General features: G+C 43.8%; 1 protein-coding gene and 1 pseudogene across 1 annotated transcript; both read right to left on the reverse strand.

Moving 5' to 3' along the window:
• Positions 1 to 8,481: 8,481 nt before the first annotated feature.
• LOC143661580 (alpha-ketoglutarate dehydrogenase component 4) lies at positions 8,482 to 8,881 on the reverse strand. Its single transcript, XM_077135094.1, has one exon. It carries the CDS (start codon positions 8,864 to 8,866, stop codon positions 8,555 to 8,557), a length of 312 nt encoding a protein of 103 aa, XP_076991209.1. The 5' UTR covers positions 8,867 to 8,881; the 3' UTR covers positions 8,482 to 8,554.
• Positions 8,882 to 9,782: 901 nt separating this feature from the next.
• Positions 9,783 to 11,223, reverse strand: LOC143661136 (phagosome assembly factor 1 pseudogene; annotated as a pseudogene).
• Positions 11,224 to 21,907: the final 10,684 nt, after the last annotated feature.

Genomic DNA, 21,907 nt, shown 5'->3' on the forward strand with positions numbered 1-21,907 from the left:
AGGCACAGCTCCTTTCTCTCTTTCTTCTCCTTCTGGGATCCCCACAATGCATATTTTGTTATGTTTGATGGTGTCCCACAGGTTCCTCAGGCTCTGTTTACTTTTCCTTATTGTTTCTTCTTTCTGCTCTTCAGACCAAATGATTTCAATTGTTTTATGTTCAAGTTTTCTGATTCTTCTGCCAGCTCTTCTGTCACTCTGGTCTTTAGCTCTGTTTTGACTCCTTTTCATTTCTATTGATAGTTTCTCTGTGTTCACCTATCATTTTCCTGATTTCCTTTGGCTTTTTGTTCATGTTTTCCATTAGCTCTTTGAACATATTTAGAGCCATTTTTAGTCTTTCTCTGGCATACCCTAGGTCTGATGATTTCCAAAGCTTTAATCTTCTTTGTCTGGGCCTTTGTTCCCTGTTTCTTTTTATGCTTTGTAATCTTTTGCTGAAATTTGGGTGTGTTGATACGTTCATGTATTAGTGCTGGAATTTAGACTCTGAAGTGTTTTGTTCCTTAAGCTTGTATCCAAAGTGGTGTTATGGTATAGCTTTCCTTGAATGCAGGAGCTAACAACAAAAAAAAGAAGGTGAAAAAGAAAACACCTTTCCCAATCATTGCAGACTGACATGTGCAACTGCTCTACTTCAGGATTTATCCATACAATGGGTTTAGAGAATAGCTCTAGGCCACCCTTTCTGTGCACAGGTCTTGTTTTGGGCATGTATATGTGGCCCCAGGAATTCCCCCATTTATAGGGTTACAAATGCCAGCTCTTCCCTAGTGAATGTCCTATAGCCAGCAATTCCTTGCTCTAGGCAGCACAACTTGACAACTCTCCCACAACATCCAGAAGAGGAGCTCAATGAGCCACCTTCTCACACAAGGCAAGTACTGGGGTAGTGGGTCCTCTAGGCCACCACCAGGCAGATTGGTCCGACATACAAGCTCCAGCTATGTGTATGAGGGCACCCTGACTTCCTCTGGAACCTGGACCAGGGATCTACACTGGGAGCACAGGCTGGCTCCGTACCAATCTGGTGTGGGGTAGGGAAGAGGCCGGCCATGGTGGCATGAGATCCTACTACTTTTAAGCAACCTTTTTCTTGATTTGGTGCTACTGCAATCCTTTAACTGCTTTCTGGAGTCTTGAGAAAGATGCTTCTGCCAGTTCTTCTTGGTTGTTTGAAGCTTCTGTGGGGGATGGAGCCCTGTGGGAGGATGGATCCCTCTACCATCTTGATTGGGGCAGGCTAAGACGTTCTTTTAAACCTCTGTTCAACTTACTTCTGAACAGTTCATTTTGATTTAATGTCTTATATTCTTTTTTCACTAGTTTTTACATCATGATAAGAAAGAAAGAGTTGGAGTAGAAAAGATAAGGTAAATTTTTTGGACTCAACAAAGATGAGATTTATTCTGAAAAACTAAGACTGGCATTTAGCATGTTTATGAATATAGTCAACCAAGAAAGAAAGGCAGGGGAGGTCACCGTCTAGAATAGACTATTTCTAGTAGCGCAATTACCATAGGCAAGCATGGTGTTACACTATATAAATAGCTCTTCCTGGGAGCATAATGACTATGCTTTTGCTATTTAAGGATTCAGTCAAGAAAGGATGGGAGAAATCTATTATGTTATTGAAACAAAGTTTTCTTACTGGTCCAAGGAACTAATAAAATTTAGAAAGAATCTGATTTGTCATTGAATACAGAGGATGTTGGGTGAGTTTTGACAAGAATGGATATCAAAGGTGCACCTTTATATCCCACAGGACTCTTATTTAAATTCTGACTGTTCAAAGGGTATTATTTTTATTTTGACTTTAACTCACACTGATTCTCAGAGTACTGTCATTTCACTTTGAGAAGTGCTAAGTGAAATCAACTAACAGTTGAATTAATACTTCTTCCAAGAATTGCAACATACAGAATTAAAAAACAAAACAATGAAATCATTCACAGAGGAGGCCATTCACAAACACAGACAGCTTAGTACTATTGTAGTAAGAAAATAAAGAACCAACAGAAGTGAGAGGAAAGTATCGCTCAGGATTCCAGATTAAATTTATGGCCAATTAATACTTGCAGTATAGGTTCTCTGCTCAAGAAATACAAGCAAAGTGTAATTATTTATTCGATTAATTCATTCCACAAATATTTTTTGCATGCCTTCTATGGGTCAGGCACAGTTTCAGGCACATGGCATATAACAGTGAGCAAAACACAAGAATCACCTACTCGACCAAAAGGGGGAAGAGTGAAATGAGACAAAATAAAGTGCTAATGGCTGAGAGATTCCAAACAGAGTCGAGAAGTTATCCTGGAGGTTATTCTTATGCATTAAATAGATATCACCTTTTTAGTTAAGATGTAATGGAGAGGCTGGAGGGAACTGCCTGCAAATGTAGAGCTGTGTTCAGTAGCCATGTTTCTTGAAGATGATTGTATAATGATATATAGCTTTCACAGTGTGACTGTGTGATCGTGAAAACCTTTGTTTGCTGCCCTTTTTCTTAAATTAATTTTTAAATTTATTTAAAAATATGATAACCAAGAAACACAAACATTCTTTTTTTTTTTTTTTTTACATGGGCAGGCACCGGGAACAGAACCCAGGTCCTCTGGCATGGCAGGCAAGCGTTCTTGCCTGCTGAGCCACCGTGGCCCAAAACACAAACATTCTTAACATATGATCATTCTGTTCTACATATATAATCAGTAATTCACAATATCATCACATAGTTGCATATTCATCTTGATGCTCCTTTTATCTACCTTATCAACAGATGAGTAAAATATGTGGATTAAAAATAAATAATAGGGGGAACAAATGTTAAAATAAATGTAGTAGATTGAAATGCTAGTGATCATGAAAGGGAGGGGTAAGGGGTATGGTATGTATGGATTTTCTTCTGTTTTCTTTTTTTTTTCTGAATTGATGCAGATGTTCTAAGACATGATCATGAAGATGAATAAGCAACTATGTGATGATATTATGAGTTATTGATTATGTAACAAGAATAGAATGATCATATGGTAAGAATGTGTATGTTTCATAAATAATTTTTTTTGAAATGTAAAAAAAAAAAAAATCAACCACAAGAATCACTGTCTACACAGAGATGATGGTCTATTGGTGGAGACAGACATTAGACATAAAGTATAAGTGGTGTGTTAGAAGGCTGCAAGTGCCATGAGGAAGTAAGAGCAAGGTTAGATGAAGTGTGTGTATGTGGAGGAACAGGCGGCAATTTTAAGAGAAGGCTTTGTTGTGAAGGTGACTTTAAGCAAAGACTTTAAAAGGTGTAAATGTTTGGAGGAAGAGGATTCTCTACTGACTGCCAGTAGAGAGTCCCAGGAAAGCAGGAACATCTTGGTACATTCAAGAAACATCAAGGAAGCAGAGAAGCTACAGCCCAGTGGGCCAGAGGCAGAGCAAGAGATCAAACAAGTCCCGGGGCTACTGAGGGATTTTGCCTTCCACCCCTTCCTTGTTGACTCTGAGTGAGATTCTGCTTGTGAGTAAACAAGAAACACAATTTGACTTTCATTTTACAAGTTCTCTCTTGCATCTCTGTTGAGAATAACGTATAGGGGATGAGGTGGAAACCGCTGCAACGATCTAAGCAGATCCGGGCATAAGGCAGTGGTGAAAATACCCGCAGGATTTCCTGAAGTACTGGACGTGAGCTGGAAGAGATAGGGGAGGAGTCAAAATGACTCCAACATTTTTGGTCTGAACAATTGCAAAAAAAAAAGAGTTGGCTTTAACTGAGGTCAGGAAGACCACTGAGGGAGCAGGTCTGAGGGGACCATCAGGAGTACAGTTTTAGCAATATTACCATTGACATCTAAACGAGGATGGCAGTGGGCTCTTAAATACCTGAGCCTGGAGTTCAGGGAGAGACCTGGGCAGAAGCCATAACTTGGGAGTTGTCAGCGTATCACTGGAGTTTGTTTACTTCTTTCCATTCTTTCAATGGAACATTTTCAAACATGCGGACATGTACATTTTTCTTAGTACATATACTTTCCACCTCAATTCAACAATTATTAACATTTTGCCATAATTGTTCTATATTCGTTTTTCTCTGTGCTTTTGTTTGCTTGCTTGGTAGTTGGTTGATTAACTGAACTATGTGAGAGTTCCTGCATAAATGGATGGAATGTAAAGTCCACCAAGGCTGTAGACACTAGGGAGGGAATAGATGCAGATAGTGACAAAGACCTTTTCAGATCTTTTAAGTGTTAGAGGTGGGGAGAAGGGGAGGAACCAGCACAGGAGATCCAGAAGGAGCAGCTACCAAGGGAGGAGAAAAGCCAAGAGAATGAGATATTCTCAACCCAGCAGATATTCTCTTCTTGATTGCTTAAATTTACCAAAGTGTAAAGAGGCAGATGCAAAAGACGCTCATGCACATACGTCTTCTTCCTTTCACACGTGTGAAACCAACTTGTTTTTTCCTTGGTCTGCTTATGACTGAGGTGGTCATGAAAGGAAGGGAGTAACTCCCTCTGGTTGTTTTAAACAAGCAATCTAATAAGCCAGGGCTACAGACTCCATAAAGACGTAACATTTCCATCTGAATCGGTAAAAAAGTCAGTTCAGTTTTCATGACTATCTCCAAACAAATGGAGCAATCAAATTCAGAAGTTAATTAAGGAAAAGAAGTTGAATGATGGTTTTGATTTTTTTTTTAATTGCAGAGCTGCAGCCCATCCCCCACCCTTAAGACTCACAGTTGCCTACACACAAAAAAATGGTGGTTAAACACTGAAAATATTTTATTTCCCTTGAAGTCTAACCACAACTGAGATAAATAGGGTATCTGTAGCCTCAGAGCAAATGCCACATTGTACCTAGTCAGTGGATATAAGTGTGAAAAGATTAGTTTTAGATAGAGGTTGATAAGGGGTCAAGCATAACGTCTATTCTTGGGCTTCCTGAACGATGGAACACTTCCCTTCATGACTCAGGAAATAACAGCAAAATAAATCATATGTGGAATCAAGATCAGACAGGCAATTTACAATAAATTATAAAATAGTTGATGTCACCAGCAGCTAGAAATCCCAAATAAAAGAACACTGGATCAAAGACCAGATGAATGTTTGGGTCCGGCATCTTGCATTTTACTCTGAGTCTAAGGGAAACTAAGTCTGGCTTGGTCTCCAGGAGGCTGGAGAGTGATTGCTCCAGCAAAGAATTCACTGGCTGGGGGGAATGTCTCTATACCCTTTCCTGGGTCAGTTGCTTCTCTTTCCAGCTCTGATTCTTCATCCAAGAACCTCTCCTCTTTAATTTTTCAGCCAAGCCCCAAGTTCAGAAAAGAAAGAACTATTTCCCAGACCTGCTTTAATCTGGTCAAGAACCCTATTATCAGCTCCACTGTGAGCCACAGAGAGGGATTTAAAGAAGCACAAGGGAAAGAAAAGGGGAAGGTAAGAGACCCAGAGAAAGAAGAGGAAGGATTGAGGGAAGAGAAGAAAATAAGGGAAGAACTGTGATGACTATATTTTTCCACTTAGTATACCATATACTAAGCGTAGAAGAACCAAAGTAAAAAGGGTTCTATTTTTAAATGAGCTGCTTCCACATTCTGGGAGGTTTGCCAAAGGATGTGTCTTGTTGAAAGGAACTGAAATGGGCTTTGTTATGCAGGGTAGGCCCCCGGAGCCAAGGCTAGAAGCAGAAAGTTGTGAAAAGAGGAATGAAATCACTGCATAATAACCTCCAGAGGTTATCTACAACTGGCCCAGAGAAATCTTTGCAGATCTGTTCCTTTGAGGCAAACTTCCTTTTTTCCACTTAATATGAGTGTAGACAGTGTTGTCACTATGAATTGGAGAGATTGAATATGTTTGGGGAAATTGAATATGTTGAGTTTTGTCCAAGATTTACCCACTGACCAGGAATGGAGCTGCAGAAAAGAATTAGGAGGGTGGGCCGTGGTGGCTCAGCAGGCAAGAACACTTACCTGCCATGCCAGAGGACCCGGGTTCGATTCCCAGTTCCTGCCCATATTAAAAAAAAAAAAAAAGAATTAGGAGACTTGAGCAAGCCTGTTTCGAGGTCACATTGGCAGAGCTCCTCATATTCTCCTTTTAGTGGGTGTCCTATGAACCAGGTGCTCCTCTGAGCAGTTAACTACTTTTTTTTCTCACAATGAAACTCGTGAGGTAGGTCCTGCAACCATTCACCAACTTTATGGGTGGGAAAACAGGCACAGAGAAAGACTTTCTGAGGTTACTCTGATGGCAAGTGGGGGAGTCATGAGTTGAACCCCAGGAGTCTGGGGCTCCAGAACCAGGTTTTCAACCACTTCTCTGACCTGCCCTCTTAGGGGGACAGGAACTGGAGTTCCTTAGCCCTCTCCCCACTCTGCCTCTCCCCTTACTTCTTCCAGCCCTGCATATGGCCCCTGCCTTATCCCCATGAGGGTACTCTAAAAGCTCAGTCTGGGAAATGGATTCCTGAGGTTAATATGGTTTGAAGATTATCCTGAAGTGGGGTGGGGGAAAGGTTGGGGAAAAGCCAAGCCTTTTAGAAGGTAGGGGCTGGAGAAAATCACTCAGATCACTGGAGAGGCCAGGGAAGGAGGTTGTTGCTGTTAGGCTGTGGGTTTGGAGGGGTGCAGAGACCTCAGCCCCACCCTGCCTCTTGCAGGCAGCACCCAACCAGGATCCTAGTGAGGGCTTCTGAGCCTTTGCCTGTAGCAGAGTTCCTGGCCCCCAGCACAGCGCCGGGTGCTTCTGCTGGTTGAATGACTGAATAAATGAATGAGCTTTGTACATGCTCTTCTACAAGTTTACGTTTCTTCTTTTGACCCATATTGAGTTCCCTTTTGACTGCCCATGGATAAATTCCCCTTTATCTCAAACTCCTCTTCAGTAACAAAGCATCTAAAATAGATGGGATACCATCTGTTTCTTGCAAAAGCCCTCAGGTCAGTTTGATTTGGGGAGCATTTCTGCAAGGACGATCTAAACTGCATTCTCCGTCCCTTGCTCCTTTTCTGCCAACCTCACCAGCCTCTCTGCCTCAGCATCACAATCCCTGTCACTGAATAACTTTGGTCTTCACTTCTTAGCAACCTTTGTGCTGGCAGCCCATAAATAATTAGCCATGATTAGCCTTTATTCTCTTTTTTAGTGCAAGCATCCCAGCCACAGCACATGTGGGCTGTTGCTGAGGTCACAGGTGTTTTATTTGGAGTGGTGGTGGGTTGGCAGGGGCTAAGGGTGATAGGGAACAGTCCTGGATGTCCATGACAATGGGACATGTGTGTGTCAGGGGTTCTTTGGCCAGGCCCTGGCCCACGTTGGAAGACACCAGTCAGTCACAAGGTCACGGAGTGTCACTCAAGCCTGGGAAACACACAGGGGCCTGGGGCATGTCCCCTGTGCATTTATCACTAAACTATACATGATGAGGATGTACATGAATTAATTACAAAAGAATTGTATTTACAAAAGTTTCTACACACACACATTTGAAAAACTCACAGAATTGTCATCTATGTATCATAAGTTGTTAGGCCAAAATATTAAAAATGGGACACGATACATTTCTCTTTTCAAGAGGATGACTATTTTTTTTTTTCTTATTAATAAGTTTCATAAATTGCTTTAATAAGGTAAATCTTTAGGTTGATTTTATGGGGTTTTCATACATTAAGTTTGAGAAAGTTACTGGGTTATCACAATTTGCATACATGATCACAATCAAAACACTAAAAATAAACCACAGAAAATGACATTTTAACACCTACCAACTGCAATTTCCAGTCAAACACTTATTCCTATGCTATATTCACTAAACTCTTCATTTATTTTCCATTTTACATTCTTTCACATTTTTTCTGAATGTAGATTACAAGTAATAATCTTTTGCATTATCTCCCCAGTCTCAATACCACAAAGTCATGTTTCACCTTGGCTATATTTTTATCCTTTAAATGGTATATGCTTATTGGGCAGGCAATGGTGGCTCAGTGGCAGTTCTTGCCTGCCATGCTGGAGACCTAGGTTCAATTTCCAGTGCCTGCCCATGTTAAAAAAAGAAAATAGCATATGCTTATTAAGCCAGTTATACTCCAATAACCTTGTCAATGTAAAAACATTAAAGAATTGAGAACAAATAATGGAGTCATTATTTCACTGATCCTAATCAGCAGCAATTCTGTCTGATAAATTCTTTCCATCCCTAAACAGCACCTGAAAGAAAAGTGAAATTAGGTGAAACCTATATTTTACCAGACATCATGTGCTTTCAATAGTTCAACAGGAGTAAAACTTGATAAGAGTAAGTTAATAGAATAGCATTTAAAAATGTAACATTAATAATTATAAAGCTTATAAATACTTAGGTAAACCTGTGGAGAAGCTGACCAAGATACATAAATTAGGAGATACAAGTATCCATCTAAATTTTCTTTCATTTTTTTACAGAATATTTTATTAAAGTTGTTTAATGTACAATAGATCATTTGTCATTTGGAAATCCCTTTATTGTAAAGATAATTATTTTCTTTGATGATAAACAGTAGCCCTGTCAGTGATTATTCTGGACCTCCACGTTGGATAAATTCGATTTCTTCTTGAGACATAGGTTTCCTTCTGTATTTCTGAGGTAATGATTTTATTATTTCTGCAGTATCTGGAGGACCCTGATGAATCAGCAACTCTGGTGATTTACTTCCCACAGAATGCTGTGAAATTGCAGATGAGTGAGATGGTATTCCCGCTGATCTCAAAGCTTCTGATACACTGAGTTTAGGGTTGTCTGTCCTGTCAGGGAACCTTATTAATGGAGTATGTGGCTTGACTACCTGTACGACCCTGCTGGCAGACGCCATCTTGCTCCCCATCATGACCCCCGACGAAGCAGCAGCCAGGATGACTATTTTGAAAGCACATAGGCTACTTCCCTTAGCAGCCCAGCCCTCCTGGAGCCACCAGAGATCCTGAGCCATGAATGAGCCTGGCCAGGGACGTGGCCCAGGGTTGAGGCAGGGAGGCAGCCCACAGTGCAGGATAGATGCTGAAATACAACAAAGGGAGGATGCCTTTGGCTTAAACATTGACATCAAATAATAAAAAGGCAAATAGGATGGAGTGTGCAGGTTGGGGCAGAATAGAGGCACAGACGACCCTGAAGGCAGCTCTAAGAGGGGTGAGAAACCAGGCCTGAGTGCCTACGTAGATGGTAGAAAGCTGTGTTTCAACTAGTTGGGTGTGCCTACTGGGGCCAGCAGGGAGCACATGCAAAGAAGGAATGGAGAAGGCAGGTGGCCCACCCTGGCCACGGTTACTAAAGTGGATGTAGCATAAATGTCACAGCCTAGGATGATATAGACATGCTACCTACTTGCTTTAAGTGTCGTGTGGTAATGTGGGGTCAAAGGCAGGACCACTTGTCCTTGTCCTTTGTCTTCAGCCACAGGAAGAATCCCAAGTTTTCCCAATGTGTCAGGGACAAGGCTGCCATCAAGGTGACAGGACACTGCCTCCTTATGTGTTAGTTAAAACTCCCGGGTCCAGGTATCAAGGCTCAGAGTTTGTGCATCTTATTGTGGTCTGGTGCCGGCAGGCTGAAGACAGACAGAGGAACATCCGGGTTCCTCACTCCATGGCACAGCACCGAGCCCAAGCCCTGCTTCAGAGCATCACAACAGCCCTTCAACATCGGCAAGGGGTCCATGAAAACCTACAGGGTGGCACCCAAAGCCTACTGAGCAAGACATGAGGCATGGTTCCCTGGGCAGAGGGGCATGGGTGGTGATGTTCCTAGGGCAGGTCAGCTGTGCTCAGGTGAGCACCAGGCCTCAGAGGGCCACACAGGGTCACTGAGACAGTGTAGTTGTTCTGTATGACCTCAAAGGGCATCCACTGAGGCCCAGAGCAGAATGTGCAGCCAAGTGGGTGGTGTTGTCTGGAAGGATGACCCGGGTAGGACTTCTCACAGGGTGGTCCAGGAGCTCCTGGATATTGTCCCACTTCCTGAAGGTCGGGCATGTTTCTCACTGAACATCTGCATTTTCTTTCTTTATGGCTATTGGGATCTTGAACCTGTAGTGGTGATAAATGTTAAAATTATAACTGGTGTGTAGGACAAGCTTCTTCACTTTGTGTGTATCTGTGTCAGTGGGGATATCCACCCTGAGAATGAAGTAGTTAAAGAAGTCATCATTGCACTTGGATGGAACTGGCTTACAAGGGGAAGGAGAATGAATTTTTCTCTCTTCTGATTCATAGAAGATCTTGTGTGGAGAGTCAAACATGCCAAGAGCACTTTTGCAGGAATCACCAAAATATGTTGAACGTTCAAATACCTGCATCTTGGCATCTGCTAATAGGCTGAGTCTACAACCTATAGCAAGTAGATAAAGAGGCAAACCTGATGTTCTAGTTCCATCTCAAAGGACAGCTATGCTGTTAGCAGACACATTGTCCAGAAACCAGCTCAGGACCGTCACCGGAGGTATCCTGGCTGTTTCCTCAGTAGATGTATATTTGTTTCACAGTCACTCTGTGGGGTATCCGGAGAGATGCTAGGCCATGAGCAAAATTAGGAGCCTCAGTTCATGAGTCGAACTGAACAGAGAAAGACAGTCCTCTGAAGCTGAGATGGAAGAGCTGCTTGGTGGAGTTGTACACTCCAGGATGACTTATACCGAAAGACTGGCCGCTCTGCTCGACAGTGGAAACCATGGCCTGAGAGTTAAAATGCACTCCACCATGTTTTCATTTTGCTTCAGTCAAGTCATATACTTCAGTTGCCTCAAGTCTCTGGTTGCAAGTATCAAACAGCAGTTTGATCCCGTTCTGAGTCAGGTTAAGGATGAGGTCACGGCTTAGAGGAGACCTCTGTGAATTCCCACGGCTCGATCTCCAGAGGTCACTGGGGCATCACCTCCAGATCCACATGACTTGGCTCGCCAGGCCAGAGCGGCTTCCCTTCAGCAGCGCAGAGGGCCCTGGAGCTCACCTACAGCGGCTGTGGTGGTGGGGGCAGCGGCAGGAGGAAATGCCCAACTTTTCTTTTAAAATAACTTAAACATTTAAAAATTTTGGAGAGCCTTAACTCAAGACTCAAACAAACTGGTAAAGTCTAAACAGCTTTTATGAAGAGTATAAAGTTGTGTGACATATGATCTAAGTAAATGTTTGCCGAATGAAAATTGAGACAAGTAGATAGCCACAGACTAAATTAAAATACCTGTGTCATTTCCCCAGCCCCACTGCTTATTTTCAATGTGATGTGAAAGCGACTCATTTAACCAACATTTGCATAAATCAAAGTTTGTGATGGACAATGTGGAAGGCAGAGCAATGGCCCTTCCCAAACCACTACATTATGTTACATTGCAAAGGGGAACTAGGGTTGTAACCAATTAAAATGAGTACAGTGAGATTATCTTGGATCACCCAGGCGGGCCTGGTAGAATCACAAATCTTCCTAAAAAGTGGAAGAAGGAGGATGAAAAGCAGAGTTAGAGAAAGATGGTGACTATGGGAAAATGGTCAGAGGGATGCAACATTGCTGGCTTTGAAGATGGAGAAAGGAAACATGAACCAAGGAATGTGAGCGGCCTCGAGAAGCCAGAAAAGGCAAGGAAACAGATTTTTCCCCTAAAGCCTCCAGAAAGAAATACAGCCCTGCTGCGCTAGATCCTGGCCCAGTGAGATCTGTGTCAGGCTTCTAATCTACAGAAATGTAGGATAATAAATTTGTGCTGTTTGAAGTGATTAAGTGTGCAATAATTTATTGCAGGAGCAATAGAAAATGAACATAAGGAATAGTAAAACGGAAAACAAATTAAGACACCCCCCTCCCAAAAGAATTTTATAAATCTTTGTAAAACTATGTGACTAAAACTGTGGAGAGCCGCCTCCCGGGTCGGGCCTAGTGGACACGCCGCAGCCTGCTCTAGAGTTCCCCCCGCCCATCGAGTGAGCCAAGATGGCGCCCGCATCCTGCCTCCGCGTATGACGTACGCGCCCGCCAACCCTGTCTACCAATCACCCTTGTATACGTGGCGTTAGCCCATTGGGTTTGGATTTTGTATATAAAGGCGTTACCCGGACGGGGAAAGCGAGACGACCCGCAGGGAGCCGTACCTGACGGCCGCATAGAGGTTGCTCCCCCGTGGGGTATTTTAGCCCGCGCGGAACCTGTTACAAAGAATGCAAGCTTAGCTCCAGTAAAGGTCTGTGCTCACAACCGCCGCGTGTTACGGATTCGTGTCTGCCATTCAAGTCGGTTTGTCTGCGTCTGTCTCTCTCTCCTCTGTCCCCTTCGCCAGCCGGGGGCTTGACGCTGAGCGAGAAGTCCCGGACAAGTGGTGGCCCGTACGGGGAACCTTCTTCTGCTGCCTTTCCCCGAGCTGGTGAAGACGTGCTCCTCGGGTTCACGGCGGAACCTCCGCGCCTGATCAACGTGAGAGGGTAAGTGCTTTCTGCTACGTGAGAGTTAAGGGCTGTGGGCGTTCAGGTAGCCCCAGTGAGTCGGGAGAGCTCCCCGATTGGTTAAGGTCCAGTGCCGACTGCAAGCATGGGGCAGTCAGGAAGTTCACCTTTGTTAGCTCCCTTAAAGACCCTTTTAGCGGACGGCTCCTGTGAAAGTAAGCCGCCCACTTGTAAGCCGCCAGAGTCAAGCACTAGTTCAGACACCTCTGACTCAGAGTCAGATGGTGATGAGACCGAGGGTGCAGACGCGCCTCCGCTGATCGATTGGGGGAGGCCCCCTGTCTCACCCACGCAGCCTTCCGCCCCGCCAGCGCCTGCTGCAGGGGCGCGGCGGCTTCCGGTGAATGGTTTTGGTGATCTCGCCAAAAACCCTCACCACGGGCTCCCTCTGGTGGCCGAATCAGGTAATTACAGTGGCCCTCCTTTGCGAGACCTGGAACCCCCTACAGGCTGGTCTAGGGAGGGGCAGTTACAGCTGTGCCCCCCGCCTGCGTACGCAGGCCCTCAGGGTCCCACGTCATCAAACAATAGAGGGAGGCATTTCTGGAATTGGATTCCTTTTTCAACCTTTAGACCTTTCGGTGTGCTGGGCGGTTACCAACCGCTTAAGCCAGAACCAGCTTCAGAAATGTACCCGGTTATTATCAATCCCCAAGGTAATAATCAGTATGAGTCATATGATTACAAAGTCTTAAAGGAGTTGAGGCAGGCCGTCCATCAGTATGGCCCCAATGCCCCTTTTACATTGAATATGGTTGAAAACCTTTCCGCCCTGAATCACACACCCGCAGATATATATCAGTTGGCCCGTGCTTCTTTGCCACCAGGCCGATACATAGATTGGAAAGCATGGTTTGAGGAGTTGGCTGAGGAACAAGCCGCAAAAAACGCAGCGGGGAGACGTGGCGGGTGGAATGCAGATATGCTATTGGGGAAAGGTGCCCATTCCCAGAATCAAACAGGGTTCCCTCAAGAAGTCTATGGACAGATTTTCCGCTGTTTCATAGGCGCCTGGAAAAAGTTGGCAGGCCAGGGAGAGGCTCAAGCTTCACTCAGTAGCATACACCAGGGCCCCACTGAACCATTCGTGGATTTTGTAGCCAGAATGCAAACTGCGGCTGAGAGAATTTTCTCAGACCCAGGAGTAGCAGAGACCGCAGTCAAACAAATGATATTTGAACAATGCAATAAAGAGTGTAAAACTATCCTGGTACAAAACAAGGGAAAGAGCATGACGGAGTGGGTTCGTCTCTGTAGAGACGCTGGCAGCCCGTTAACTGCTGCAGGTCTAGCTGCCATGCTAGCCAGCTCCTTACAAGTAAATACAAAGAAAACCAAAGACTTAGCCCTAGCTAGGCGGTTTAATATACCACGTGCGACAGCTAGAGATATAGTCCGAGCGTGCGGAAATTGTGTAGAACTAAGAGCAGTCCCTTCAGTTGGGGTTAACCCTAAAGGTCTCATCCCGGGAGACATTTGGCAAATGGATGTCACCCATCACTCAGAGTATGGTAAAGTTAAATACCTGCATGTGTCAGTGGATACTTGTTCTCAAGTTTTATTTGCCTCTGCCGAATCAGGAGAAAGAGTCCACCAAGTAATTGCACACTGCCTTGCCGCTTGGGCAGCTTGGGGTAAGCCGAAAATATTAAAAACAGACAACGGACCCGCTTACACCAGCAAAGCCTTCCAAAGATTTTGTGCAAATATGGAAGTGCAATTAAAACATGGTATCCCCTACAACCCTCAAGGGCAAGGAATCATTGAAAGAGCACACAGGTCTCTTAAAGACTTGCTCAAAAAACAGAAAGGGGGAATAGGCCACGGCCTGTCCCCGAAGGCTCAACTGTCTGTAGCCTTATTTACATATAATTTTTTAAATGAAAATTCACTAGGAATGACACCTGCTCTTCAGCACACTACTCCGAGTCCTCCACATAGAGGTCTAGTCCGTTGGAAGGATGTCCTGTCAGGACAATGGCAAGGCCCTGACCCAGTGCTCAGCTGGGCCAGAGGCTCTGTTTGTGTTTTTCCCCAGGAGCCAGGACGTCAACCAGTGTGGGTTCCGGAAAGACTGGTGAGAACCGTGACATCGCCCGAGGAGGCCAAGGAGCTGTTGCCCAAAAAACCAACAAGCCTTCAACCTGAACCATCAGATCAGGCCTCCAACTCTGCTGATGACGGCGGCGACTGACGAGATGGCAACGAAAACGCCGGTCACCCTTCGACTGTTTAGAAGGGGGGACCAGTTTTAATACCCCCCGCTCTCCCAACAGGTGGAATCAGACCTTAAAGTGCTTGGGAAGATCAAGTTAACCCCCGTTGCCTTCGACCTTTCCAAACTGGGCGAGACTGTACAAAGTCTGTGGAACCGAGTCACCTCTTGGTTCTCTTGGCCCAATTTGACTACTTGGATTCTCGTAGCGGTGGGACTATTAGTGGGATTAGTCACTGTTAAATGTTTGTTAGAACGCTTGCTCCAGACACAGCAGCAATTACGTGTCACTACCATGTTGGCTATGTCACTCGCCCCTGATGCTCCTGGCAACGACCGTCCCGCTACCCAGTCCTTCCCCTCACTGTATGACCCGTCCCGGCCACTCAGGGCGGGGCGCTCGAAAACAGGATCTGCTGCAAAGCCCATGGCCGTGTCCCGGGTGTAAAAGGCGGCACCAGAAGTCATAATTTTTGTCTAAAGGATGATCTCTACGGCGGAGTCATGGTCCTGGCCAGACTAGACTCCGGCCATTGCACAGAGACACCTAATGACGCTCTCGGCTCTGGTTGCCGCTCTCCTGCCCCCCTACATAACCCAGTTGCGAGGCGAAGCACTGCAGGGAGAGTCACGTTGTTTCCAGTTCACGGGCTCTCCGGTCTCTATATGAGGAGGCATTCTGGTTGGTGCCTAGCAAGCCTAGTCCAGACTCCCCAAAGCACCAAAACCTGTAGTGGGCCTGAGTGGCCCACGGGAGCTCACTCATCAATGGAGACACTGGGTCAAAATGAATAAAAAAGGGGGAGATGTGGAGAGCCGCCTCCCGGGTCGGGCCTAGTGGACACGCCGCAGCCTGCTCTAGAGTTCCCCCCGCCCATCGAGTGAGCCAAGATGGCGCCCGCATCCTGCCTCCGCGTATGACGTACGCGCCCGCCAACCCTGTCTACCAATCACCCTTGTATACGTGGTGTTAGCCCATTGGGTTTGGATTTTGTATATAAAGGCGTTACCCGGACGGGGAAAGCGAGACGACCCGCAGGGAGCCGTACCTGACGGCCGCATAGAGGTTGCTCCCCCGTGGGGTATTTTAGCCCGCGCGGAACCTGTTACAAAGAATGCAAGCTTAGCTCCAGTAAAGGTCTGTGCTCACAACCGCCGCGTGTTACGGATTCGTGTCTGCCATTCAAGTCGGTTTGTCTGCGTCTGTCTCTCTCTCCTCTGTCCCCTTCGCCAGCCGGGGGCTTGACGCTGAGCGAGAAGTCCCGGACATAAAACCAATTAGATTTTTAAAGATATTTATTAATTTAAAAACTTTTTATTGCAGTAACAAATATACATCTCAATATTTCCCATTCTAATCACTTTCAAGTATACAATTCAGTAGTATTGATTATATTCACAATATTGTAAATACCCATTTCCAAACTTTTTCATCACTTCAAACCTAAACTCTACGTCCATTAAGCAATAACTCCCTCTTCCTACCCCACCCTCTGGCCCCTGGGAACCTATAAACTACTATTCATCTTTATGAAGTTTACTTCTTCCAAGTATTACATATAAGCAAAATCATACAATAATTGTTTTTTGTGTATGTCTGGCTTATTTCACTTAACATGATATCTCCAAGATTCATCCATACTTTAACATGTATCAAATTTCATTTATTTTTCCATCATGTGTATATATCCATTTTGCTTAATCAGTTATCTGTTGATGGGCACTTGAGTTTCTTCCATCCTTTGGAAATTGTGAATAACACTGCTAAAAACCTTGGTGTACAAATATCTGTTCATGGTCTGGCTTTTAGTTCTTTTGGGTATATTCTTAGAAGTGGGGTTCCTGGATCATATTCTATGTTCTATTCTATCTAACATATTCTATGTTCAAAAAAGTTTGTGACTATTTGCATATCTTCTTTGGGGAAATACCTATTCATATCTTTTGTCTATTTTTAAAATTGGGTTATTTCTGTTTTTATCATTGAATTTTAGGAGTTCTTTATATTTCTTGGATAGTAAAGCCTTATCAGAGATATGGTTACCAATTATTTCCCCCCATATTAAGGTTGTCTTTCCTTAATACTGTACTATTAACTTTCTTAATAGTGTACTTTGATGCACAAAGGTTTCTAACTTTAATGAAGTCTTTTGTGTTGTTTTTGGTTTTGGTGTTATACCTAAGATATCACTACCAAAGCAAGGTTGTCATGGTTAGATTTATGTGTCAACTTGGCCGGGTAATGGTGCCCAGTTGTCTGGTCAAACAAGCACTGGCCTGTTGCTGCGAGGAAATTTCATGCTCACCATCTGTAAGTTCCAAGGCATCCTCACCCTTTCCTGATACATTGGTGGGTCCACTCTCTCTGCTCAACGTTCCTTTGCTCCAGACCTCAGCTTCCATGGTTCTGCCTTTGAAGTAATTTTTCCTTCAACCTGTTCCTTTTCTGTCCTTTTAGTCCAGGCTGGCAGTGGATTATCACAATTCCTTTCTGGATAACTGCATTTCCAATCCTGATTGACTGGATCCATGTTCAGTTCAACCCTCATGAAGTACTATTCTCTGAGGACTCACTTTCTAGAAGTCAGAATTTTCCAAACCATATATTTTTTGGTTTCTTTGGGCCCACATAAATTCAGTTCTCAGTCTATCCCTTTCCCCTCTCTTTTTACTACAAGCTGCAAGGAGAAGCCAGGCTGCGCTTTCCACAGTTAGTTTGGAAATCTCCTCAGCTAAATATTCAAGCTTATCATTTTCAAGTTCTACCTTCCATCCAACACCAGATTCAGTTTTGCCAAATTTTCTGTCACTTTACAAGAAGGATCACCTTTCTTACAGTTTGCAATGATACATTCATCATTTCCATCTAAGCACTTATCAGAAGTACCTTTAGCATCCATATTTCTATCAATGGTCTCTTCAAAGCCACCAAGGCCTTTTCTGTCAAGCACCTCACAATTCTTCCAGAACCTTCCCCTTACCCATTTAAAAGCTATTCCATCATTTTGGTATTTGCAAATGGCAGCACCCCACTCTTCTGGTATCCACATCTGTTTTAGTTTGCTAACACTGCTGAAATACAATATACTAGAGATGGATTGACTTTTAACAATGGGAATTTATAAGCTTACAAGCTTACAGTTCTGAGGCCACAAAAATTCCCAAATCAAGCCATCATCAACATGATACCTAGATTCTTCTGTCAGATGGCAAGGCACATGGTAGGGTCCCCTGGTCCCTTTCTTCTCTTCTGGGCTTTGTGACTTTCAGCTTCTGCTTCAGTAGCTTCCTCTCTGTTTCTCTCTTTATTTCATCCTCCTATATAAAACTCGACCCACCTGGGGCACACCTCAACTGAAATAACCTGACAGAAAGATCCCACCCACAATAGGTTTATAGCTACAGGAATGAATTAGCTTTAAGAACATAATCTTCTGGGGTACATAAGCCTCCAAAGTACCATAGGCATAAATGAAAAACCCATATATAACATCACATTCAATGGTGAAAGACTGAAAGCTTTCCTACTAAGAAGAGGAACAAGATGAGAATGCCCATTTTCATCATTAAACATTTTCTTGGAGGTTCGAGCCAGAGCAATTAGGCAAGAAGAAGAAATAAAAGGAATTTAAATCGGCAGGGAAGAAGTAACACTATTTCTATTTACAGCTGACAAGTTCTTATATATAGAAAATCACAAAGAATCTACAAGAAAGCTACTAAGTTAATAAATGAATTCAGCAAAGCGGTGAGTACAAGATTAACTCACAAAAATCAGTGGTGTTTCTACAAACCAGCAACAAATAATCCAAAAAGGACATCAGGAAAATAGCAATTTAAAACAGCAAATAAAATCATGCAATATCTAGGAGACAATTTAACCAAGGATGTATAAGACTTCTACATGAATGACTACAAAACATTGCTGAAAGAAAACTAAGAAGACCTAAGTAAATGGGAAGACATCCCATGTTAATGTATTAAAAGACTTAATATTCTCTTTGTCCGCCGGCCCGCCGTGCGGCGCCCACGCCCCACAGCAGCCGACCCGCCCACCCACTTCTCCCCTCTTCCGCCTTCACCGGCTCCTCCGCCACCGGCCTCGACAGCCTTGCCACCCTCACCCTTCCTCCTCCAGAACAGCTACTGGGGGAGTGGAGACAATACAGAGCAGCTCCCGGAGCCACGACGGAGATCAAAGGGACGGCGTACCCCATCCTGGAACGGCTGACTGTCTGGGAGAACCAGCTCCGGTGAGATCACCGAGGGGCGCAGGCATTCCTGGGTGGGACGGCAAGCGGCCGGAGTCCCTCCCTTCCTCCTTCCCAGGCCAGCTGGCAGAATTGGACAGGCGGTCCCCTTAGGCCACGGCGGCTGGCGCCCCCACAACGCGAGGCCCCCCAGACCAACTGAGAGAGTTGGGTCAGAAATCACCAGACTGCGGAAAACAGTGACCGGGGGGTCCCTTCCAAACACGTGACTCCCCGGTCCGGCTGGGAACAGTGCTCTCTCCCGGGCTGCGACAGCTGGCGCCCTCCCGCCACGCTTGGCGCCCCGGGCCGACTAGGTAATTCGGCTGGACGCTCTCCCGTGCTGCGGCAGCCGGCGACCCTCCCCGCGTTCGGAACCCTGGGCCGGCTGGCACTCTTCCAAGACGCTTCGGCTGCCGAACCTCCCCTACGGCGAGAATTTTCCAGAGTTAAAGGACCCACAGCAACTTTCACTGGTGGAACCCGTAGACAAACGTGTGCCACGAGCTCCACCTACTGGGCAGGATAAGAAAAACAGAACCCAGAGATTTCACAGAAAAATCTTTCAACCTGTGGGATCCAGCACCCAGGGAAATCTAACTAAATGCCCAGACGCCAGCAGAAGATAACGGATCACGCTCAGAAAATTGAAAATATGGCCCAGTCAAAGGAACAAACCAATAGCTCAAATGAGATACAGGAGCTGAAACCACTAATGCTGAATATACGAACAGAAATGGAAAACTTCTTCAAAAACGAAATCGATAAATTGAGGGAGGACATGAAGAAGACATGGGCTGATCAAAAAGAAGAAATAGAAAAACTGAAAAAACAAATCACAGAACTTATGGGAGTGAAGGACAAAGCAGAAAAGATGGAAAAAACAATGGATACCTACAATGACAGATTTAAAGAGACAGAAGATAGAATTAGTGATTTGGAGGATGGAACATCTGAATTCCAAAGAGAAACAGAAACTATCCAGAAAAGAAAGGAAAAATTTGAACAGGGTATCAGGGAACTCAAGGACAATGTGAACCGCACAAATATACATGTTGTGGGTGTCCCAGAAGGAGAAGAGAAGGGAAAAGGAGGAGAAAAACTAATGGAAGAAATTATCACTGAAAATATCCCAACTCTTATGAAAGACCTAAAATTACAGATCCAAGAAGTTCAGCGCACCCCAAAGAGATCAGACCCAAATAGGCGTTCCCCAAGACACTTATTAGTTAGAATGTCAGAGGTCAAAGAGAAAGAGAGGATCTTGAAAGCAGCGAGAGAGAAGCAATCCATCACATACAAGGGAAACCCAATAAGACTATGTGTAGATTTCTCAGCAGAAACCATGGAAGCTAGAAGACAGTGGGATGATATATTTAAGTTACTAAAAGAGAAAAACTGCCAACCAAGACTCCTATATCCAGCAAAATTGTCCTTCAAACATGAGGGAGAAATTAAAACATTCTCAGACAAAAAGTCACTGAGAGAATTTGTGACCAAGAGACCAGCTCTGCAAGAAATACTAAAGGAAGCACTAGAGTCAGATACAAAAAGACAGAAGAGAGAGGCATGGAGAAGAGTGTAGAAAGAAGGAAAGTCAGATATGATATATATAATACAAAAGGCAAAATGGTAGAGGAAAATATTATCCAAACAGTAATAACTCTAAATGTTAATGGACTGAATTCCCCAATCAAAAGACATAGACTGGCAGAATGGATTAAAAAACCGGATCCTTCTATATGCTGTCTACAGGAAACACATCTTAGACCCAAAGATAAATATAGGTTGAAAGTGAAAGGTTGGGAAAAGATATTTCATGCAAATAACAACCAGAAAAGAGCAGGAGTGGCTATACTAATATCCAACAAATTAGACTTCAAATGTAAAACAGTTAAAAGAGACAAAGAAGGACACTATCTACTAATAAAAGGAACAATTCAACAAGAAGACATAACAATCATAAATATTTACACACGAAACTAGAATGCCCCAAAATACGTGAGGAATACACTGCAAACACTGAAAAGGGAAATAGACACATATACCATAATAGTTGGAGACCTCAATTCACCACTCTCATCAATGGACAGAACATCTAGACAGAGGATCAATAAAGAAATAGAGAATCTGAATATTACTATAAAAGAGCTAAACTTAATAGACATTTATAGGACATTACATCCCACAACAGCAGGATACACCTTTTTCTCAAGTGCTCATGGATCATTCTCAAAGATAGACCATATGCTGGGTCACAAAGCAAGTCTTAACAAATTTAAAAAGATTGAAATCATACACAACACTTTCTCGGATCATAAAGGAATGAAGTTGGAAATCAATAATAGGCGGAGTGACAGAAAATTCACAAATACGTGGAGGCTCAACAACACACTCTTAAACAACGAGTGGGTCAAAGAAGAAATTGCAAGAGAAATTAGTAAATACCTAGAGGCGAATGAACATGAAGACACAACATATCAAAACTTATGGGACGAGCAAAGGCAGTGCTAAGAGGGAAATTTATTGCCCTAAATGCCTATACCAGAAAAGAAGAAAAGGCAAAAATGCAGGAATTAACTGTCCACTTGGAAGAACTGGAGAAAGAACAGCAAACTAATCCCAAAGCAAGCAAAAGGAAAGAAATAACAAAGATTAGAGCAGAAATAAATGAAATTGAAAACATGAAAACAATAGAGAAAATCAGTAAGACCAGAAGTTGGTTCTATGAGAAAATCAATAAGATTGATGGGCCCTTAGCAAGATTGACAAAAAGAAGAAGAGAGAGGATGCAAATAAATAAGATCAGAAATGGAAGAGGAGACATAACTACTGACCTCACAGAAATAAAGGAGGTAATAACAGGATACTATGAACAACTTTACGCTAATAAATACAACAATTTAGATGAAATGGACGGGTTCCTGGAAAGACATGAACAACCAACTTTGTTCAAGAAGACATAGATGACCTCAACA

This window comes from Tamandua tetradactyla, chromosome 17 (assembly GCF_023851605.1).
Source record: "Tamandua tetradactyla isolate mTamTet1 chromosome 17, mTamTet1.pri, whole genome shotgun sequence".
Classification (NCBI taxonomy): domain Eukaryota; kingdom Metazoa; phylum Chordata; class Mammalia; order Pilosa; family Myrmecophagidae; genus Tamandua; species Tamandua tetradactyla.